Source organism: Papio anubis, chromosome 5, assembly GCF_008728515.1.
Source record: "Papio anubis isolate 15944 chromosome 5, Panubis1.0, whole genome shotgun sequence".
Lineage (NCBI taxonomy): Eukaryota > Metazoa > Chordata > Mammalia > Primates > Cercopithecidae > Papio > Papio anubis.
Genome location: NC_044980.1, coordinates 64,537,667 through 64,560,216, shown reverse-complemented (window position 1 = coordinate 64,560,216; position 22,550 = coordinate 64,537,667). Strand labels below are relative to the sequence as shown.

General features: G+C 39.2%; 1 protein-coding gene across 9 annotated transcripts in view; it reads right to left on the bottom strand.

The window, feature by feature from the left end:
• Positions 1-1,280: 1,280 nt before the first annotated feature.
• The window catches only part of BDP1 (B double prime 1, subunit of RNA polymerase III transcription initiation factor IIIB), a 114,484-nt gene continuing 93,214 nt past the window's right edge, over positions 1,281-22,550 (bottom strand). For 4 of the 9 annotated variants that reach the window (XM_021939436.2, XM_021939438.2, XM_021939437.2 and 1 more), the window contains 9 exons: positions 21,381-21,531; positions 20,983-21,163; positions 17,470-17,536; positions 16,681-16,867; positions 14,713-14,917; positions 12,832-12,871; positions 9,231-9,486; positions 6,893-7,139; positions 1,281-4,328 (listed from right to left, as the gene is read on the bottom strand). In XM_021939436.2, coding sequence (XP_021795128.2) covers positions 4,197-4,328; positions 6,893-7,139; positions 9,231-9,486; positions 12,832-12,871; positions 14,713-14,917; positions 16,681-16,867; positions 17,470-17,536; positions 20,983-21,163; positions 21,381-21,531 — 1,466 coding nt within the window. In that variant the 3' untranslated portion in view covers positions 1,281-4,196. Of the gene's footprint in view, positions 4,329-6,517; positions 6,639-6,892; positions 7,140-9,230; positions 9,487-12,831; positions 12,872-14,712; positions 14,918-16,680; positions 16,868-17,469; positions 17,537-20,982; positions 21,164-21,380; positions 21,532-22,550 lie in introns of those variants that run through there. The other 5 variants (XM_021939439.2, XM_003899780.5, XM_021939440.2 and 2 more) reach the window with 5 other exon arrangements.

Below are 22,550 nucleotides of genomic sequence, written 5' to 3'. Positions count from 1 at the left end.
AATGACAATAAGTTATCACAGATTTAACAAATGATGATGTCACTCACAGCTGCAGTTCAAGATTGGTACCTTTATTAGACCAAATCAACACAACTCCTAATACCTGGAATAAAGCCAGTGGCATGAAAAAAATGCAACATTTTCCATTCCGGTGAGAAAAATTAAAAGAACCTGCATTTTTATATGGCAGGGACAACTGATTTTACTTACTTCAAAGTGATATGAATACCCTCATTTTCTTTCAGAATATAGTCTGGTGAGACTTGTATTTTCTTGATTTTTGACAAAAAATGAAATGTGACATGGATAACATTATGCTAACTGGAGCTGGAATGCAGGACTTAGCAAGCAGTTAGATATCTTAGGAAGACATACACACGTAAGAGGTTGGGAGGTAAATCCTGCTAAAGTTCAGGAGCCTGTCTCATAGGCAAATCTCCTAAGGGTCTAGTGGTAGGAGGACGTGGGATCTATTTTTAAAGGGAAGAACAAGCTACCGAGGCATGATGGCTCACCAATCTGGGAGGACTGTTTGCACCCAGAAGTTCGAGGCTGCAGTGAGCTATGATCACGCCACCACACTCCAGCCTGGGTGACAAACTGAGACCCCGTCTCTTAAACAAAGGCAGTAGGGAGAGGGTAGACAAGATTCTGCACCTTGCACTGGCCTTCATGACGACAGAAGCAACAATGTTCGAAGAGGCCCTTTGAATTTGAGATAAAATATATTTGGGAATACCACCCCAACCTATTTCCTGGGTAACCCAGAAGACAGCCGATTGTTAGTGAAACCCAATGTAAGACAGGATTCTCCAGCAGACTCAGGATGCGATGCTGTAGCAAACAGAGATGCTGTGTGAAGTCTCTTCCAAATACTATTAGGACAATCACATTGCAGACTCCTACAGCTTTGAAATAAGGATATGCACACCTGTCAAAAACTTTTCCCCTCCCCACGAAGACAGGGTCGTCTTCTGTCATCTAGGCTGGAATGTGATGGGGCGATCACAGCTTACGGCAGCCTCAACCTCCTCCTGGGCTCAAGCGATCTTCTCATGCCAGCCTCCTGAGTAACTGGGACCAAAAGCACACCCCATCACAGTTGGCTGATTTTTAATTTTTTTGTAGAGATGAGGTCTCATTATGTTGCCCAGGCTGGTCTTGAACTCCTGGGCTCAAGTGATCCTCCTACCTCGGCCTCCCAAAGTGCTGGGATTACAGGTGTAAGCCACGATACCCAGCCAATTCTTTATTTAGTCATCTTAAAAAGACACAACAGAAATGGTATAAAATAACTTTTATTTACATAATTTATATATATACAACTGCTTTCTTTAGAACAAGAAAATTTATAAATGACATGATATTGCTTTTTCTGTCAAAGACTTCTTCAAGCAAGATAGTATACATGGTCACTTTTGTTTCAAATAACATGATGATAAACAGTGGATATTAGTATTTTTGTCATGCCTCAACCATTTACCAACAATTAGGCGTTCAAACCCTCATGCTGACCACTTGCTAAGACATAAGTGTTCAGGAGAAAAAGTCAAGAAAAGATAAAAACTTTTACTCACATCTCCATTAAGATTTGTGAAATAAATTCTTTGCAACATCTTCTTTACATGAATCAGACCTAACATAGTTCTTTCCACCATGTAAGGTAAATACACTGATTAACTTTCTCTTTTCCAAAATCAGGTTTAAGGATATAACAGTAGGATAATTTAGCTGGCTGACTTGATTCTCTAATACAATGAGTCTTTGTATTCTTTATATAGTAAGAAATTCCATCTTCCATAAAACTAGATTATAGATTAAAAAGAGACAGATGTTAAAGTTAAAAATTATATTACACAAGGATAAATAACAGTTTAATCATGACAATCTAACTCCCAAACTAACACTAAGAGAATGAAATATTTTCAGAATACGAGTTTTAAAAACTTACATAAACAGGGTATTAAAATAGCAATGTGATTTACTACCATAATTTCTGTGACATATCAATCATGAAATAAATGCCTACTTACAATTTCCATTCCAAATTATATAGCCTCCTCTCTGACAAAATGTTATGTCATAAATTTTACTAAAAGACAATGAATAAGAAGTGCTCTAACAGCAGTAGTTTCAATAAATTAGCATTACTGTTATACCTGCTGAGACATAATTCTCTTCTTTAAGGAGCTTAAAAACTGGCCACCATTTTTTCAATATACAAACATAATTATCTAGACTCTAAAATATCTTCCCAATTGAAACACTGATCATTATATAATACAATCAACAGTTTTAACTTTTAGGCACAACTCATAACTTTAGTGACAAATAACTCATACATACAGATATCAGCACCTCAGGGTAAGAAAATTTGGGGCCTAATGCAGGGGTCAAACTAAAAGGCCAATCCAGCCACAGTCCTTCATTCAAGTACTGTCTATGGCTTCTTTCACACTGAAATTGCAGAGCTCAGTAGCTGCCACAGAGACCATCTGGCCTGCAAACCCAAAATAGTTTGCAGAAAGTTTCCAACTCCTGAGCTACTATATTATCATTCCAAGAGGCTTTTCAAATAAAATCAGGATAAATTTGCTGTTTGAGAAGTCTAATTGGAACCACTACAGATCTGCTTGGGTAGATAATAGAAATACACATGTAAATCATTAAATCTTGAAATTAAAACAAATCTTAAATTCATATTGGTGATAATCATTAACTTTATAAAGCCCTATTTTCTCTGTTTTTAACATCACTATTATGTTCCACGCTTAAAGATCTAAGTGTTCCTTGAGAATTGAGAAAAAACTATGAAGAAGTTGGCTTTTTAAAAACTAATATATGTCTGTGTGTGTATAAAGGAGATTGAACTTTGTATGGAAATTCTGTCTAATAAATAAAGTTGAGTTCCCCTACCCTCATGAAAATCCTGAGATTATCCAAGAAAGAAGAAAAACAGAAAAATTCACAGTACAAAGTCAATATACTAAACTGAGGGAAAAAAGGTATTCAAAACATATACACCAAACATTTTTAGTTATAGCATTTCAAATATCTTTAAAATTAAACAGAAAAAGGAGACAAACATAAATTTGTTAATGCCTTCCTTATCTACAATCTGAGGGGTGAAAATAGCTAAAACTGAATATCCTTTTAAATAAAAAATTTAAAAATAAATAAGCTCTTTGATGTGTCATCTTTATAAATAATTATGTTTAAATACTAGTTTTTCAATGAGGACTAATGTTACATCACCATGAATTAGAAAAATATGTATTTTTTAGTCAGACAAACAGCTGATAATAGAAAAGTTCTTTAACATTTACCATACTAAAGTGAAGTTTGACAATTTGTTTTCACATATAGTCACGTGTCCCTTACTGTATGTTCTAAGAAATGCCTTGTTAGGTGATCTTGTGTGGAACAACACAGAGTGTACTTACAAACACTGAGATGGTACAGACTGCAACACACCCTACAGACTGAGGCTATGTGGTATATCTTAGAGATTCTAGGCTACAAACCTCTACAATGTGTTACTATGCTGAATACTGTAGGCAGTTGTAACACAATAGTAGTATTTGTGTATCTAAACATATCTAAACATAAAAAAGCAACGCACTGTGTTATGTTGGCTATAATGTCACTAGTTGATAGGAATTTTTTATCTCCATTTTAATTGTATGGGACCACTGTCATATATGTGGTCCATTGTTGACTTAAACATTATTATGTGATACATGACTGTACATAGAAGCAACGGAAAAGGCTTCATCCTTCATCATCTCCCCCCTAAAAATAAAAAATCTTCACAAAAGAAGTTGCTAAATGTTAAATACGATACAATTAACCCCCAAATCTGTCTGCACTGCAATTCATACAGAGACATATATCCACAGCATTCCCAAATGTCCATGTGTGCTTAGCACAGGAAGAGTCAAAATGTAAACAACATCTGTCTGAGAAAGCAGTCTCAATTGCTTGCTATTTGCAAAATGCTGAATCAATCAGAATGAGAGGAACCTCAGAAATGTTTTCCACTGATTATAAAAGCTTCAAATCAAGCTCATTAAATATTCAAAATCAACCTAAAGAAAAATAGACAGTGATATTTTGCTCTAAATACTGTTTTGTTGATGTAATTGACTCTGGAAATCCTAGACCTAATTTAAAAAAGAAAAAGACAAAAGACTGTTTTATTCTGTTTCATCCACTTCAATGAAGATATCATTGAAGAAATATTCAGAGACTGTGGTTGGCTCCCCTTGAGGGGCCCGCTTTTGGGCACTTTTATGTCCTTCTTTCAGTAAGGGCTGATCACAAGAAACCTAAAAAGGTAATAAAAATAAAGTAAAATAAAACTGTAATACATTTACATATATATGTGTGTGTGTGTATAGCAGTCTAAACTGATATGATCTGTTTGAAAAGCAATGTGGCAATAAATACTGAGCTTTAAATATGTTCACAATCACTGACCCAAAAATTTCATTTCTATGCTGTTACATAGAGTAAATAATCCTAAATGTAGTAAGTTTTATGACTAAGATAACCTTTGTAGCATTAGTTATAATAATAAAATTGGAAGCAACTAAATATACCACACTAGATATAATTAGGTAAATCATAGTGTACCCATAGTCCATTACTTCATCCTAATTTCCATGAACAATTTTAATAAAGAAAAATACAGTTAAATCTGTCACTAAATGATTAAAGTAAAAATACTTCAATTAGTTGCATAAGAATAGACAGACCCGGCTGGGCGCGGTGGCTCAAGCCTATAATCCCAGCACTTTGGGAGGCCGAGACGAGCGGATCACGAGGTCAGGAGATCGAGACCATCCTGGCTAACACGGTGAAACCCCGTCTCTACTAAAAAATACAAAAAACTAGCCAGGCGAGGTGGCGGGCGCCTGTAGTCCCAGCTACTCAGGAGGCTGAGGCAGGAGAATGGCGTGAACCCGGGAGGCAGAGCTTGCAGTGAGCTGAGATCCGGCAACCGCACTATAGCCTGGGCGACAGAGCAAGCCTCCATCACATTAAAAAAAAAAAAAAAAAAAAAAATAGACCCATGAAACAAAACAGCACCTAAAGATAACATATCAAAGATACCTTATCAGAAATTAGCATACTTACAAATCTAAAAACAAATTAAGACAGCATGGTATTGGCACGGGAATGACAGATTTATCAATGAAACAGAAGACTAGAAATAACCCCAATATATACAGAAACTTAGCATCTGATAAAAGTGCTATATCAAAAACAGTTATTATATTATTAAATAAATGATGTTGGACAACTATATAACCATCTCAGGGGGAAAAAAGTCAGACCTATAGCTTACCAAAACAAATTCTAGATGGATCAAAAGATTTAAATATAAAAGTATTTTTAAAAAAACTCTACTGTAAGAAATGCCATGGAAAAACACTTTTATAATTCTGGACGGAGGTAGGTGGGGAAGGGTATCTTTTTATTTATTTATTTATTTCAAGACAAAGCCAGGCTGTAGTGCAATGGGATGATCTCAGCTCACTGCAACCTCCAACTCCTGGATTCATGCGATTCTCTTAGCTCAGCCTCCCGAGTAGCTGGGACTACACGCGCATGCCACTATGCCTGACTAAATTTTGTATTTTTGATAGAGACGGAGTTTTGCCATGTTGGCCAGGCTGGTTTCGAACTCCTCACCTCAGGTGATCCGCCCGCCTTGGCCTCCCAAAGTGCTGGGATTACAGGTGTGAGCCACTGCACCCAGCTGGGAAGAGTACCTTTTTAAACTACCTGAAAGCAGAAAGCTATAAAAGATTGACAAATTAATCTAAACAGAAATAAAAAATGTCTGCTTGGCAAAAACCACCATACACAAAATCAAAAGACAAATGACATACAGAGAAAAAAAAAATTGCAGTCTTTATCACAAAGGGCCTTTTTCCCTGAATATAATAACTACTACAGGACAGGCGCAGTGGCTCATGCCTATAATTCCAACACTATGGGAGGCGAGGCAAGCAGATGGCTTGAGGCCAGGCATTTGAGAGCAGCCTGGCCAACATGGCGAAATCCCATCTCTACTAAAGATACAAAACTTAGCTGGGTGTTGTGGCATGCATCTGTAATCTCAGCTGCTCGAGAGGCTGAGACAGGAGAATCACTTGAACCCAGGAGATGCAGGTTGCAGTGAGCCAAGATCACGCCACTGCACTACAGCCTGGGTGACAGAGTGAGTGAGACTCTGTCTCAAAACAAAACAACAACAACAAAAAAACTCACAACTTTGGCAATGATAAGCAAGACTGATAAAATCTATGATCTCAGAAAATAATTCTAACAAATAATACAAAATGTTTTAAAAAGTTTAAAGATATTCTTTACAAAAGTACCCCTTTCAAAGGCTCATGCTATTCAATAGATGCTCACCAGCCTTTTCTATGTTGAGATCTTAAGTCACCCCAATATTTTTACAAAGTCTTTGATACAGGTTTACAGATTTTTCCATCCCAATACTTGCCATTGGATAGCTTCAGGAGACATAGAAATGAAACATGTGAACAAATTCTAGTTTTACAGTTCCTTAAATTCTTGTGAGTGTCAGCACTGCTTCCTTTTGCTTCCACAAGTCAGAAGGGTCTCTAGATTAAAGGAATGGCTATTAAGTGTCCATTTATGGTTAGTTCAACGGCTCTGTACTAACTTAACTGTAACTTCCTGACTCAACACCTTTTCTTCTTCCATTATGGAGGAACACGATGGAGAGAAGGATGGGAGTTGCCCTAAAATAATTTCTGACATCAAATAAAAATAACAAATTACTATGTTTTCCCTAGTCGAATCTCATAACCAACCCATCTCATACAAACAATAAAATACAGTAGTTATCACATACCTGAGTTGCTGAGCTGCTAATATTCTTAGATTGAGTATTAATAACACTTGGAGATGGAAGCGGATCAGAGGAATCTTGATTTTTTTTCTGGCTTTCATTGAATGGATTAGATCTTTTCAATTTCTGTCTTAATGCAGGTATAAGAGGTTTTAGGCGTTTCTTACTATGGACCTGCATAGGTTCGTCAGACTCCAAACTATTCTTTGAACATATTAAAGATAAAAATCCCAGGGGTCTTCTGCCAGGTCTAGAAATACAAATGTAAAGATAGTCAAGAATATCCAGGAAGACACATTCCTTTGTTTTTTTTTTTCTTTTGAGACACAGTCTCACTCTGTCACCCAGGCTGAAGTGCAGTGACACGATCTCGACTCACTGCAACCGCCACCTCTCGGGTCCAAGATATTCTCCTGCCTCAGCCTCCCAAGTAGCTGTAGTAGAGACGGAGTTTCACCATGTTGGTCATGCTGGTCTCGAACTCCTGACCTCGTGATCTTCTCACCTCAGCCTCCCAAAGTGCTGGGATTACAGGCGTGAGCCACTGTGCCCGGCCAAGACACATCCTTAATAACTGCTTCTGCTTCGCAAGGCTAAGGTGGGAGGACCGCTTAAGGCTAGGAGCTCAAGAACAGCTTACACAAAACTAGCAGGACCCTGGTCTCTAGAACATCTCTAGCATTCAAATCACTTGGTGATCTTATTAAAAAGAAGATTCGCACAGTTGGTAGTGGGCATGGCCTGAGTTCTGCATTTTAACAAGTGTTCTCAAATGATGTCCATACTGCTGTTGTCAGGACTACACTTTGAGTAGCAAGGCTGTGGAACAGTGGTCAGCATGGTATGCTCTACAGGCCATATGCAGTCCCCGACCCAATTCTGTGAGTACGTTTTACTGGAACACAGCTATGTTCATTTGTTTACATATGGTCTGTGGTTGCTTTTGTGCTGTAATTGCAGAGTTGAATAGCTGTTAACAGAGACCATATGGCTCCCAAAGCCTAAAATATGTACAAATGCCATTTTACAAAAAATGCTGACTTCTGTTCTAGAACACTGCTTCTCAACCTGTTTTAATCCCAGCTCTCATGATGGTTCCCTCATTTTATTTATTTTTTCTTTCTTTTTGTTTTCTTGAGACGGAATTTCACTCTTGTTACCCAGGCTGGAGTGCAATGGCGCAATCTTGGCTCACCACAACCTCCACCTCCTGAGTTCAAGCGATTCTCCTGCCTCAGCCTCCTGAGTGGCTGGGATTATAGGCATGTGCCACTATGCCCAGCTAATTTTGTATTTTTAGTAGAGATGGGGCTTCTCCATGTTGGTTAGGCTGGTCTGGAACTCCCAACCTCAGGTGATCCGCCCACCTCAGCCTCCCAAAGTGCTGGGATTACAGGCATAAGCCACCACACCCAGCCTTTTTTTCCTTTTTTCAGAGACCGGTCTGGCTATGTTGCCCAGGCTGGAGTGCAGTGGCTATTCGCAGGCACAATCATAGCTCACTGCAATCTCAAACTCCGGCCTCAGCCTCCTGGGTAGCTGGGATTACAGGCATGTGCCACTGTACCTGGGAATCATTCTATTTTCAGCGCATCTCTAAGGCCAGAAGAGATACTACTGAGCTTTACTTTCAATAATTTAGATAACAAAAACAACAGATCTATTAAGTATGTCTTTTAAGCTACATGTGTCCTTTCCCCCAACCCTTCCCCTCAGTGGAGACTAGTGCATGTTCCCCCACCTCCTTCAATTCAGCAACACCACGTTAATCTTCTGGATGCTGCTGACAAGCCAATAATTATTGATAACCATTGTTTCTAGAATATGAGAAAAATGTGAGAGAAGTTGGCTTTTGCTTAAATTCCAACACTTATTCTTATGGACAGAAAGCCATAATTTACCTCTTTGGTTTGTTACAAGGGAGAAAACTGACACATTATTTGAGACTTCAATAAAACAATGTCTGATGTCAGCATCCATATATATGTGCATTAGTAGCTACTGCACATGGTAGAATATGTAATGTAATGAATATGTAATGATCAAAATAACCATGAACAATCTAAAAAAATAAGTGTATAAAACATTCTAAAGATTTTCTATCTGAAACAAAGTTTCAGCACTTAAATTTAAGCTCTTATTGTACAAAACGTGTATCTACAATATTACTGTATTTCCTTGGCTGAAACTTCTTCCTTTACATTACTGATGGAGCAATATGTTTATTAAACACCATCCTTAGTACTGGATCTAATCTTGATATATATATATATCTGTTCTGTATAGGTTATATTTATTAAGACAGAGAGCACAACACTTATTAAATATGTTTTCATGGTACCTGGATAATGGGGCTTTAGAAGATGATGTTCTGTTATCCATTTGCTCAGACTTAGGAGCAGCATCAGTTCTTTCTTCCTTATCAGACACAATCATTTCATCCTGAGGTAACTGAGGCACATTCTTGTCTATGCATGCATCAGGAGATCTAGATCCTCTACTCTGAAAAGCTGGTTCAACTTGCTGTCTTTGAGGTTCTGGAGTTGTCAGTGTGCTTCCCGAGGTAGGAAAAATATCTTGTCCTTTGTGAGACTCCCCTTCAAAAAAAAGAGCAAATGGAAAGCAAGGATATTGATGTTAATACATTCCATGTAATCCCAAAATTTGACCAAGAAACCCATGGTATTCTATAATAAACCTACCCTATTAAGAGTAAGCTAAATCATCATTAGTGGAGTTATCTGGATTATTATTATTATAATTGGTTAAAAGGTATGCTAACAGCTTCTGCATTCAGAAACAAAATAGTTGTATCAATATATTTTGGCCTAGAAAATCTTTTCCCAGAAATATTTCTTGAGCAATCACAACGGGAGTGATTACTTTCTAAAAAATCTAAGGTTTGTTAAAATTTAGAAACCAAACCAATCCAAAATATAGGTGGTAACTCAGGTACCTGTGGTCTCCTGAAAAGTAAAACCTACAGACTCTCAAATACTCAAGTTTAGCTAAAGAATTCTCTTTTCTTAACTAAATAGCAGACAAAACCAAAGTAGCCAAGGATTAGGACAAAATAACTAAAGCTTTCTTACTCAATAAAAAAACCTGTTTTCCCTCAGTATAGCTAAGGCCTTGTTCTCAAAGAGAGCGCTTTAGCTCTGTGAAGGGAGAATGAAGTTGATAAGTACACCTGCTAAAAGAAACAACCTAATTAAAGACAGCATATAACAAATTCACTAACACTTCACTGTATTGTAGTTTGCTTAATGCTTTTATTGGAGAGCAGATGGATGGGAGCAATCTTAGAACATCTCTAGAGGCTGTAAACTGTAACCATATTACAGTTTCACAGTCAAAGTTGGGACAATTAAGTCTAAGACCGTATTAACATTATAAGAGTTTTTTTGTTTTTGTTTTTTTGAAACAGAGTCTTGCTCCGTCACCCAGGCTGGAGTGCAGTGGCGTGATCTCGGTTCACTGCAACCTCTGCCTCCCGGGTTCAAGCAATTCTCTTGCCTTAGCCTCCTGAGTAGCTGGGATTACAGGCATGCACCACCACGTCTAACTAATGTTTGTATTTTTAGTAGAGACAGTGTTTCACCATGTTGTCCAGGCTGCTCCCGAACTCCTGACCTCAAGTGACCCACTCACCTTGGCCTCCCAAAGTGCTGGGATTACAGGTGTGAGCCACTACGCTCGCTACGCTCAGCCCATTAAATGTGTGGGTTTTTTGGTTTTGTTTTGTTTCTGAGACAGAGTTTCGCTCTTGTGGCCCAGGCTGGAGTGCAATGGTGTAATCTCAGCTCACTGCAACCTCTGCCTCCCAGGTTCAAGTGATTCTCCTGCCTCAGCCTGCCAAGTAGCTGGGATTACAGGTGCCTGCCACCACGCCCAGCTAATTTTTGCATTTTTAGCAGAGAGGAGGTTTTGCCATGTTGGCCAGGCTGGTCTCCAACTCCTGACCTCAGATCATCCACCTGCCTCGGCCTCCCAAAGTGCTGGGATTACAGGCGTGAGCCACCACGCTCAGTCAAGTATTTTTTGTTTGTTTTTTGAGACAGAGTTTTGCTCTGCCACCCAGGCTGGAGTGCAGTGGCATGATCTTGGCTTGCCGCAACCTCCATCTCCCAGGTTCAAGCAATTTCCTGCCTCAGCCTCCCAAGTAGCTAGGATTACAGACGCCCACCACCAGGCCTGGCTAATTTTTTTGTATTTTTAGTAGAGATGGGGTTTCGCCATGTTGGCCAGGCTGGTCTTAAATTCCTGACCTCAGGTTATCCACCCATCTCAGCCTCCCAAAGTGCTGGGATTACAGGCATGAGCCCCTGCGCCTGGCCCATTATTAAGTGTTTTTAAAGAACCAGAACCTGGCCGGGCGCGGTGGCTCAAGCCTGTAATCCCAGCACTTTGGGAGGCCAAGACGGGCGGATCACGAGGTCAGGAGATCGAGACCATCCTGGCTAACACAGTGAAACCCCGTCTCTACTAAAAAATACAAAAAAATAGCCGGGCGAGGTGGCGGGCGCCTGTAGTCCCAGCTATAGGGAGGCTGAGGCAGGAGAATGCCGCAAACCCGGGAGGCAGAGCTTGCAGTGAGCTGAGATCCGGCCACTGCACTCCAGCCTGGGCGACAGTGCGAGACTCCCTCTCAAAAAAAAAAAAAAAGAACCAGAACCATCATAGGTTATCAAACCCTTCCATCTTGTAACTCTAACTCTTGTAAGATGCCATCAGCAACATTTTTATTCTTGAGTGCCACTGTCATGGTAAAGCGGTGGCTATATGTATGAATGATAAGCCTAAGTTTGAGAGAAAAGAGAAATGATGTCATAAAAGAAATGAAAAATAAAGAGTTGTACAAAACACAGGATAAATGTGACTAGCGCCCTTAGTCATGAGGGAAATAGACCCTAAGTGGTTTAATGTCCCACAGAAATTTTAGATTCCTATAAAAATAGAAGACTCTAAGATCTTTTCAGCTTCCGTAGGTGGCTTAAGCCTGAAAAGATCTCTAGAACAAAACTAATTTTCCGGGTAAAGAACCTATTATGAATGCCATTATAGGCCACAGGTGGTGGTTAATGCTTATGATCCCAGCACTTTGGGAGGCTGGGGCAGGCAGACTGCTTGAGGCCAGGAGTTCAAGACCAGCATGGGCAACATGGCAAAACCCTCTCTCTACAAAAGTACATTCAAGACCAGGCTGGGCAACATGGCGAAACTCTGTCTCTATAAAAAATACAAAAATTCCGAGGCGGGCAGATCACGAGGTCAGGAGATTGAGACCATCCTGGCTAATACGGTGAAACCCTGTCTCTACTAAAAATACAAAAAATTAGCCTGGCGTGGTGGGGGCGCCTGTAGTCCCAGCTATTAGGGAGGCTGAGGCAGGAGAATGGCATAAACCCGGGAGGTGGAGGTTGCAGTGAGCCGAGATCACGCCACTGCACTCCAGCCTGGGCAACAGAGCAAGACTCCATCTCAAAAAAAAAAAAAAATTAGCTGGGCATAGTGGCACATGCCTGTAGTCCCAGCTAGTTAGGAGGCTGAGGTGGGAGGATTGCTTGAGCCTGAGAGGTGGAGGCTGCAGTAAGCTGTGATTGTGTTGCTGCACTTCAGCCTGGGTGACAGAGTGAGATCCTGTCTCGGGGTGGGGGGGTGGGGAAAGCCCTTACACTCAGCTAACTCCTAAAATGTAGTTATTGAGCTTATATAGAAAATACTTGTAGCCACATAGTCTTCAACTGATGACAGGATTAAAAGAGCTTCTTTTGCTTACCAAACTGCCAAATCCAAGGCCTTTGCAGGAAAGAAGTGCTAATAATACAAGTATTACTCTTACAGAAAAGTAATATTCAGTTTCAATCTCATATTTGAACAAGGTATATCCCAAATAATCAGGAGTATTTAGCAAAATGCAATCATGTTAAAATGTATCTCACCTGTTTCCTCAAAAACATTTGTTAATTCCTTTGAGTGCACCTGTTTTAAGAAAATTTACAAAAAAAATTTAGAAATCTATTTATCAAGTAAAACTGAAGTTAATTTTATTTCCTTTTTTTCTTTAAGTAAAGAAACCATGTTATCTCCCAAAAAGCTCTTACAGGAAGTCTACTAAACATTTATGGCAAAAATATTGCTACTATTTTAAAGTGTTCCAGAGCCCACTGGAAGAGAAAAAGCTGCTAAATGCCTTTTATAATCAGTTTCAATATCAGTGCAAAAGTATCAAAGAAATAGTACAAGCAGCACATCAAAAGACTACTACATCACAAACTTCCATTGTTTATTACGTGGGATGCTAGCTTTTAGATTGCAATAGTTATAGTGTTAAGAAAATGTCTATTCCATTTTATAAGTTTTTTCCAAGAATGAATATTATTGGGTACCTTTTCTGTAAATAGAGATGATTTTTCTCCTCAGATCTATTGGTTTGTATTAGATTCCATAATGTCAGATCATCTTTGCATTCTTTGCATATTCACACCACTGTATAACTATCATTTTTAAAATGGCATATCATCGTCTGGTGACCTAGTTTTGTACTTAGTAAAGTACTATGGTCTTTTGTCCATGTCATTAAGGATATTTTTAAAACAAAACAAAATAATGTCTGCATGGAATGCTGATAAATTATCAAAACAGGATGACTGGCACATGGGGACATATTATACCCAGTCTATCTTTTAATATGTCTGGAAATGTTCATATAAAAAGTTAATTCAAAAGTTCTGCATGAGAAAACAACAACAAAGAAAGCAGAGTCAAGAGACAAATGACGAACTGGGAAAAAAGATTTGCACCTCATTACCCACAGACATATATAACAGAGTTCTGCCAGTTCTATAAGAAAAAGATCAATAATCTAATTGAAAAATGGGTAAAGGAAAAGTCAGTTCATAGAAAAGGAAATATACATGGCTCCTAAGCATATGAAAAGATGTTCAATCTTACCCATAACAAGAGAAAATAAAACAATTCTGGGATATGCCATTTTTTGACTCACCAAATATATAAAAGTACATTTGCTCTTTGTCAACTATTAATCAAGAACTATTGGTCTTTAACTTTCTCTTTGAGAACACAGATTTTAAATGGTCTTTTCCATAGTGTAGTTATAAATTATGAGGCGTACTAGGTGAGTACAATAATAAGAGGGTACTAGGAAACCTACAACATAGAGGTTGGTGATTGAATTTGCATGGTCTGGCCGGACTTCCCTGAGGCAGCGATGACTGAACTAAAGAAGTTTGTATGTTTTTCAAGGGAATGTTGCACACAAGGTACATCAAATGAAGTGTCCTGGGACATTTAAGGAATTGAAAGATGGCCAATGTGGCCAGAAAGTGAGGCAGAAGCTGGCACAAAATGAGACTAGAGACGAAAATCAGCAAGACAATACGGGGCACTAAACACTATGGTTTTACTCCTAAAAGTAATGGGTAGCTTTAAGCATGATGATGATGATACTAGTATTACCATTTTACGCATTAGGAAACCTGATCAGAGAGACAGGTGAACTATCTTGCCTAAGGTGTTTCAACTACTAGGTGGTAGAGCCAAGATCCAGACATATATAATGCTTTTGGTCTTATTTTTAGCCACCAATACAGAGCTGGGAATAAGTTTCTTGATTACTCTCCATCAATTTTCATTTATCACTGGTTAAAAGTGATAATCCAAAACCAGTTTTACTTGAATAACTTATGATGATAAATGTCAGAACTAACTTTATATGTATCTAAAAGTTTAAAGAGAATAAAGGAAAAAATAGAAACAGATCTGTTGCAATATGGCCATCTTACTTAATGATTCTACCTTACCTCAGAGGTATATTCTTGACAATCATCTCTTAAAGTGAGCAAACATTTTTTGGCAGGAGGAATGTGGTCATTTTCATCAAGCCTGCATTTAAATCTCTTCCTAGATATAAGATCCAAATTATCAAGAGGCTTTTTAGAATTATCTCTTCCAGAAATAGATAAACCCACGGCATCCTGACCAACTGAAGTTGCTGGTAAACAAATACTGCATAGAAAAGAAATACATATTAAATCACTGAATTAGAAGTTATTTAATACTTTTTTTTTTAATGATCCTAGAAATCCTTTCAATAACAAGGTTAAAGGCTGAGGTATTCCAATGAAAATTCCAATAAAACCAAAAAACTCCAAACTAACAAAGAGATACATGATGGCCACAAAAATGCTATTAATAGTTTTGAGCTCCATTCATACTTAAAGGCTTATAACTTAAATTCCATAATATTGAATTAAATCTGAATATTTAATAGTATTTTCCCTGATTGTAAAGTTAAACGTTTAACCTAAAATGTCCCTTCTAGTCCAGGCGCAGCGGCTCACGCCTGTAATCCCAACACTTTGGGAGGCCAAGGCAGGTGTATTACCTGAGGTCAGGAGTTTAAGACCAGCCTGGTCAACATGGTGAAACCTCGTCTCTACTAAAAACACAAAAAATTAGCCAGGTGTGGTGGCACACACCTATAGTCCCGGCTACTTGGGAGACTTAGGCACGAGAATCACTTGAACTCAGGAGGCGGAGGTTACAGTGAGCTGAGATCACGCCACTGCACTCCACCTGGGTGACAGAGCAAGACTCTTGTCTCCAAAAATAAAAATATAAAAGTCTTCAATTTCTAATGCTACACTATGGACAATTATCTTAATTAATGGTGGTTAAGATACAACTTACTTCCAAAATAAAGAATTAAGAGTATCAAAAAATAAAAATAAAAAAAAATAAGAGTATCAGGAATAGCTGGACACAGTGGCTCATGCCTGTAATCTCAGCACTTTGGGAGGCCAAAGTGGGAGGAATGCATGAGGCCAGGAATTCGAGACAAGCCTGGGTACCAGAGCAAGACTCCACCTCTGAAAAAAAAAAAAAAAAATGTTTAAATTAGCCAAGCACGGTGGTGCGCACCTGTAGCTGAGAAGCTACTTGAAAGGCTGGGGCAGGAGGATCTTTTTTTCTTTTTTCTCACTCTATCACCCAGGCTAGAGTGCAGTGGTGCAATCTCAGCTCACTGCAACCTCCACTTCCTGGGTTCAAGTGGTTCTCCTGCCTCTGCCTCCTGAGTAGCTGGGATTACAGGCGTATGCCACCGTGCCCAGCTAATTTTTATATTTGTAGTAGTGATGAAGTTTTGCCATGTTGGCCAGGCTGGTCTTCAACTCCTGACCTCAGGTGATCTTCCCACCTCGGCCTCCCAAGGAACTGAGATTAAAGGCGCAAGCCACTACATCCAGCCAGGAGGATCTCTTGAGCCCAGGAGTTCCAGGCTGCAGTGAACTATGATGGCACCACTACACTTTAGCCTGGCACTCTAGCCTAGGCACCAAAGCAAGTCCCTGTCTCTTAAGAAAAAAATCTGTATTTATTACCACTGTACTATTTTCACAACTTTCTGTGAATGTATATTTCACAGTTTCATACGTGTGTGTCTATACAAAGTAACCACACTTTTAACAGGTATCATTTTATGATCTAGACTGTTAATATTTTTAGCTTTCAAAATAACTTAATAAACAAGTTTCATACAAAACTAACACATGAAACATTTAAGTGGCATCTTTATCAGATATAAAATCTACCACATTACATTTCTTCTCTAACTTACCACATAAATGATAAATAAGATTTCCACAACAAGATAAATAAGATTTCCACAACAATAACAACTAATATTGGTGAATGGTTTGTTCAATCAATACTACTTAATTCATAAATCACTTTTCCTCCTAGCGAAAACAGTTTTGCTCATTCATTACCTCATGTCACCTCTTTCTTCAGTATTCACTGATTTGACCAATATGGGAGCTGGCAGTAAAGGGTTTGGCATGAACTGTGCAGTGGCATCAGTAAATTCTTCTACTGCATTGGTTGGAATTTCCACCAGAGTTAAAATAAAGGCTTGTTCATCTTCTCCATCTTGAGGTACATTAGCAACTAGATTCACTATTAAAGTTTAAAAGTTAGTAATAAAAAAGCTCAACTATGAAATAACAGAATATCATTAATTTATTTCATTTCTAAAAAGACAGTTTCAGGACAACTTATCATCAAGATTAAATAAATAAATGCTCCCCGCCACGACCCCCCAGCCTGAGGAAGTAAGTTCCCTCCTTTTTTTTTTTTTTCTCGTGCCTCAGCCTCCCAAGTAGCTGGGATTACAGGTGTGTGCCACCATGCCTGCCTAGTTTTGTACTTTTAGTAGAGACGGTGTTTTGCCATGTTGGCCAGGCTGGTCTTGAACTCCTGGCCTCAAGTGATCTGCCCACCTCAGCCTCCCAAAGTGCTGGGATTACAGGAGTGAGCCACCATGCCCGGCCCAAGAAGTAATTTCATAAAGGATAAAGGTGATATACTATGGAAAAGATTTATGACTCTGAAAAACAAAACTGATATGCAAAATACTTCAAGGTGTTTCTATAAAACTTTTTAAATTTAAGGCCAGCATAGACTAAAATAAAACTGTTTTGTGTTTTTCCATAGTTAAAGAAGGGGTAAAAATCATACAATCAGGTTCTCTGACATGTCACTGAAGCATACTATCATACCTGTTAGGTCTTGAGGATTGATTATATTCTCTTGTTGGACTTCTGGAATACTTGTTGGTGTATACTGCTATAAAAAATTAAAATGAAAGAGTGAGGTTGGCCAAGTCAATATGATATAGTGAAGAGATTAACTCAACAACATCTAACCATATATACTTTTCAAGTGTTTGAAGCTTTAGGCTGTTTCAATAAACTTTTGATTCATTTAAATATTAATACAAAGAATCCTGACTACATTGTTAAATATGTGCATTTTATGAAATGATTTTTGAAGTGACAGAATAGGGAGACCCAAACCCCACAACTTTTTCTCTACTCCCATCACACCAGCCTTTGTACTATTAGCAGGTGACATGTGAATGGAGGCAAACTGCTTTCCCTGAATCCAGTATGGTTCCCTCCAATCTGTTTTCCAAAAAACCGCAAACATAGTTTTTCTAAAATGCAATCCTGACTGTAATTCTCTACTGCTTAAAATCTCTTAGCTCACTACAACCTCCACCTCCTGGGCTCAAGCGATCCTCCCACCTCAACCTCCTGAGTAGTTGGGAGTACAGATGCATGCCACCACACCTGGCTAATTTTTTTAAAATTTTTTGGGGGTAGAGATGGGGTTTTGCCATGTTGCCCAGGCTGGTCCCAAACTCCTGGGCTCAAGTGATCCGCCCACCTCAGCCTCCCAAAAGTGCGGGGATTATAGGTGTAAGACACTATGCTGGGTTTCTACTGCTTAAAATCTTTTATTTTATATTATTATTATTATTTTTTTTTTGAGACAGTCTTGCTCTGTCGCCAGGCTGGAGTGCAGTGGCGCAATCTCAGCTCACTGCAGCCTCCGCCCCTCCCCGTCCTGGGTCCAAACAATTCTCCTGCCTCAGCCTCCCGAGTAGCTGGGACTACAGGTGCATGCCACCATGCCCAGCTAATTTTTGTATTCTTAGTACAGACGGGGTTTCACCATGTTGGCCAGCATGATCTCGATTTCTTGACCTTGTGATCCGCCCGCCTTGGCCTCCCAAAGTGCTGGGATTACAGGTGTGAGCCATTGCGCCCGGCCTGCTTAAAATCTTAAAACTCTCATTTTGCAACCAACAATGTCAATAATTCATTAAGGCAAGAATCATCAATGGATATTAAAACTACAGGGTGACAGCTTGCTGCGTTGGTCCCATTTGACAAATTACTAATACAGAATGGAAAAGATGCCACTATAATGAAGAAATCTGGCAGGTATCATTCTAGCCAAGTGATCAGTCAGCATCACCAATAATGGGACAAACTGACATCATGTGTCTCCCGATGTGATATAAAAGGAAGAACATGTCATTACCTATATAATAATCTTGCCCTAAAATATGTAAGTTGAATCTAGTAATGAGGAAGCAATTAAAAAAAAGAAATCCAGATTGTAGGCCAGCCTAGACTGTTCTAAACTTTTCTTGCTTTTTCTTTTGTGAACAAAAAGACAAGAAAAATACTCTAGATTAAAGGAAAATAAGGAGAAAGGATAATCAAATGTAATGTGAGAGCCCAGATTGGATCTTGAATTTAAGAAAAAGAAAAAAAAAGCTGGCCAGGCACGGTGGCTCACACTTGTAATCCCAGCACTTTGGGAGGCTGAGGTAGGCAAATCATTTGAGGCCAGGAGCTCAAGACCAGCCTGGCCAACACAGCAAAACCCCATCTCTTCTAAAAATATTATGCAAAAAAATTAGTCAGGTGTGGTGGCGCACATCTTTAATCCCAGCTACTCGGGAGGCTGAAGCACAAGAATCATTTCAACCTGGGAGGCAGAGGTTGCAGTGAGCCGAGATCGTGCCACTGCACTCCAGCCTGGCTGACAGAGTAAGACTCTGTTTAAAAAAGAAAAAAGCTATAATGGACAGGATTGGGACAACTAGGGAAACTGGAATGGAAACTGTATATTACATATCACTGAGACAATGTTACATAGTGTAGTAATATTGAGTGTGACAACAGTACTGTCCTTTCTCTGTAAGAGAACTTCCTTGTCCTTATTAGATACAAGATGAGGTATTTATGGACTCAAGTTACTTTCAAATGATTCAGTTTTTTTGGGTTTTTTTTTTTTTTTTTTTTTTTGAGACAGAGTCTTGTTCTGTTGCCCAGGCTGGAGTACAATGGTGCAATCTTTGGTCACTGCAACCTCCGTCTCCTGAGTTCAAGCAATTCTCACACCTCAGCCTCCCAACTAGCTGGGATTACAGGTGCATGCCACCACGCCTGGCTAATTTTTGTAATGATGGGGTTTCACCTTGTTTGCCAAGCCGTTCTTGAACTCCTGACCTCAGGTGATCTGCCCGCCTCAGCCTCCCAAAATACTGGGATTACAGGCATGAGCTACTCCACCCAGCCAAGTATTTATCGATACAGATGGAGAGCAAGGCAGAGTAAAAAAACAAATGAGGCAAAGTATTAACTACTGATGAATCAAAATGAAGTGTATGGGATAATTCTTTGTAAGATTTTTGTAACTTTTCTCTAAGTTTAAAATTATTTCAAAATAAAAAGCAAAAATTAAAAAGTCAGGGTGGGGTGAGGAATCTCGTAACTTCAAATGTAACCAAACTCCTTATCAAGTCATAAAAATCCTTTTATGGTCTGTCTGCAGGTTACCTTTCTAAGTTCATCTCTAATCACTTTCTTCATTAATATTCCACTCATACTACTTACATGCTATTTCATACTTGTTTGTTCTTGGAGACAGGGTCTCACTCTGTCTCCCAGACTGGAGTGCATGGCGACCACAGCTCACTGCAGCCTCTACCTCCCAGGCTGAAGTGATCCTCCCACTTCAGCCTCCTGAGTAGCTGGGACTACAGGCAAATGCCGCCATGCCTGGGTTTTTTTTTTTTTTTAAATGGCATTATAGGTTTGAGCCACTGCACCTGGTCCACACCTGTTCTTTACACACACGTGTTCCTTTCCCTTTAACTGGATAATGTATACATGTTCTTCAAGTCCAAGGCTTCTCTCAATTGGGGAACTTTTTAATGGAACTGTTCATGTATTGGTTATATGACTGCATAGTTATAAAAACCTGAAGAACTGTACACTAAAAAGGGTGAAGTTAGCCAAGTGCAGTGGCTCATGCCTGTAATCCCAACACTTTTGGAGGCCAACGCAGGCAGATCACTTGAAGCCAGGAGTTCAAGACCAGCCTGGCCAATATGGCGAACCCCGTCTCTACTAAAAATATAAAACCTAGCTAGCTGTGGTGACACATGCCTGTAGTCCCAGCTACTTGGCAGGCTGAGGCAGAAGAATCTGTTGAACCTGGGAGGCAGAGGCTGCAGTGAGCTGAGATCATACCACTGTACCCCGGCCTGGGCAACAGACCAAGACTGTCTCAAAAAAAAAAAAAGAAATAAAGAAAAACGAACATAAAAGAGGTGAAGTGTATTGTATGTAAATTATACCTTTTCATTTATTTATTTTTTTTAATGGAGGGAAACACCTTGCTATCCCTTATTATATTGTACATTCTTTTACCTCTGGCACAGGAAGTATAAGCACACTGTCTCCTTTAGAGTCTTTTATCTGGGCCTCTTCAACAGAATTTTCACCAAGACCCCTATCCAAACCAAGTGTGCAGGGCCCTGTCTCAGAGGAAGCAACTGGAGCAACTGACAACATGTGAACCTCCTGAGAGCTCTCTTCTTGATTTTCATTTCTGAAAGAGAGTTTAGAATGCATATCATTTGAAATTGGGCAAATCATGGAATTATTTTTAGAGCTAGGTGTGTAAAAGATCATCTAATTCAATGGTTTTCAAACTTTTAAAACATATTTAATGCAACAGAACTTCTTTTTCAAATTCTTAGAGTCACAACTTAAGGCTATCGCTGAAACAATATAAACTGAATCTCAGAATCCCTTCCCTCTTTTACCTTTCAGTTAGGTTTACTTCTGGAGAAATACTGGTCCCTTTGATACCAGGTACACATGCCAATTTGCTCTGATCCTTATTCTCTGCTGTTGTAACTGGTCCGAGGTATTTATTTTCCAATTCTGTCGCTTTGGAAGCATTTTTCTCTGTTTCTTAAACAAAAAGCAGACTTACAATACAGACCAAAATAATACAGCTAAAATCCCTCTATTAGAAACATATACCCTCTTAAAAGGAAGATCCCTATACTGTGACTCTTCCAAACTTCTCTCATTCCACAAATCAGGCTTACACACACGGCAGAAAGTCCTGGCTAATAGATTTCTGAACAGTAAAACAGATGATTAATAAATCATGTTCTGCAAATATTTCACTCCTGGCTGCCACGATAATTGTATCCTCACTTTATAGTACTAGCATCAATAATTAGAAACTCAACATACAAAAGAGACTTAGAGGTGGGCTACACGGAGGTTTGGCTAGTTCCACTTTAGAGGAAGTCTTCGGGAAGGAGCTGCACTGCAAAGAATAGCATCACAAATGAGGGAAAATGAGATTTCTACATAGAAGAGGTAATTTGAGCCTGCATGTCGGCAGAGGTTTTAGAAAAGGTGACCTCTCATGGTTCTCCTGTATTTTTCATCATGTTTAGTGCAATACTGTGAATAACACCATGGGACCCATACAAAGTGCCATTAATGATGCTGGAAGCACTCCCAAGAAGCAGAGGAAAGTCCTAACATTATAAGAAAAAGCTGAATTGCTTGGTATGTATTACAGATTGACACCTGTAGTTGGGGTTGCCCACCATTTCAGACAGATGTTTCATCTTGTAAACAGCTGACATAAACTTTTGGTACTGATAAATACAATGCAGTACTGAAAATGTTTTTTCTCTTCCTTATAATTTTCTTCCTTTTATTTTTCTTTAAGACAGGGTCTTGCTCTGTCGCCCAGGCTAGAGTGCAGTGGCAATATCACAATTTACAGCAGACCTGATCTTGCAAGCTCAAACCTATGAGTAGCTGGGACCACAGGTGTGTGCCACCACGTCTGGCTAACTTCTTAAAATTATTTTGTAGAGACAAGGTCTCCCTATATTGCACAAGCTGGTCTCAAAACTCCTGCGCTCATGTGATCTTCCTGCCTCTGCCTCCCAAAGGGCTAGCAT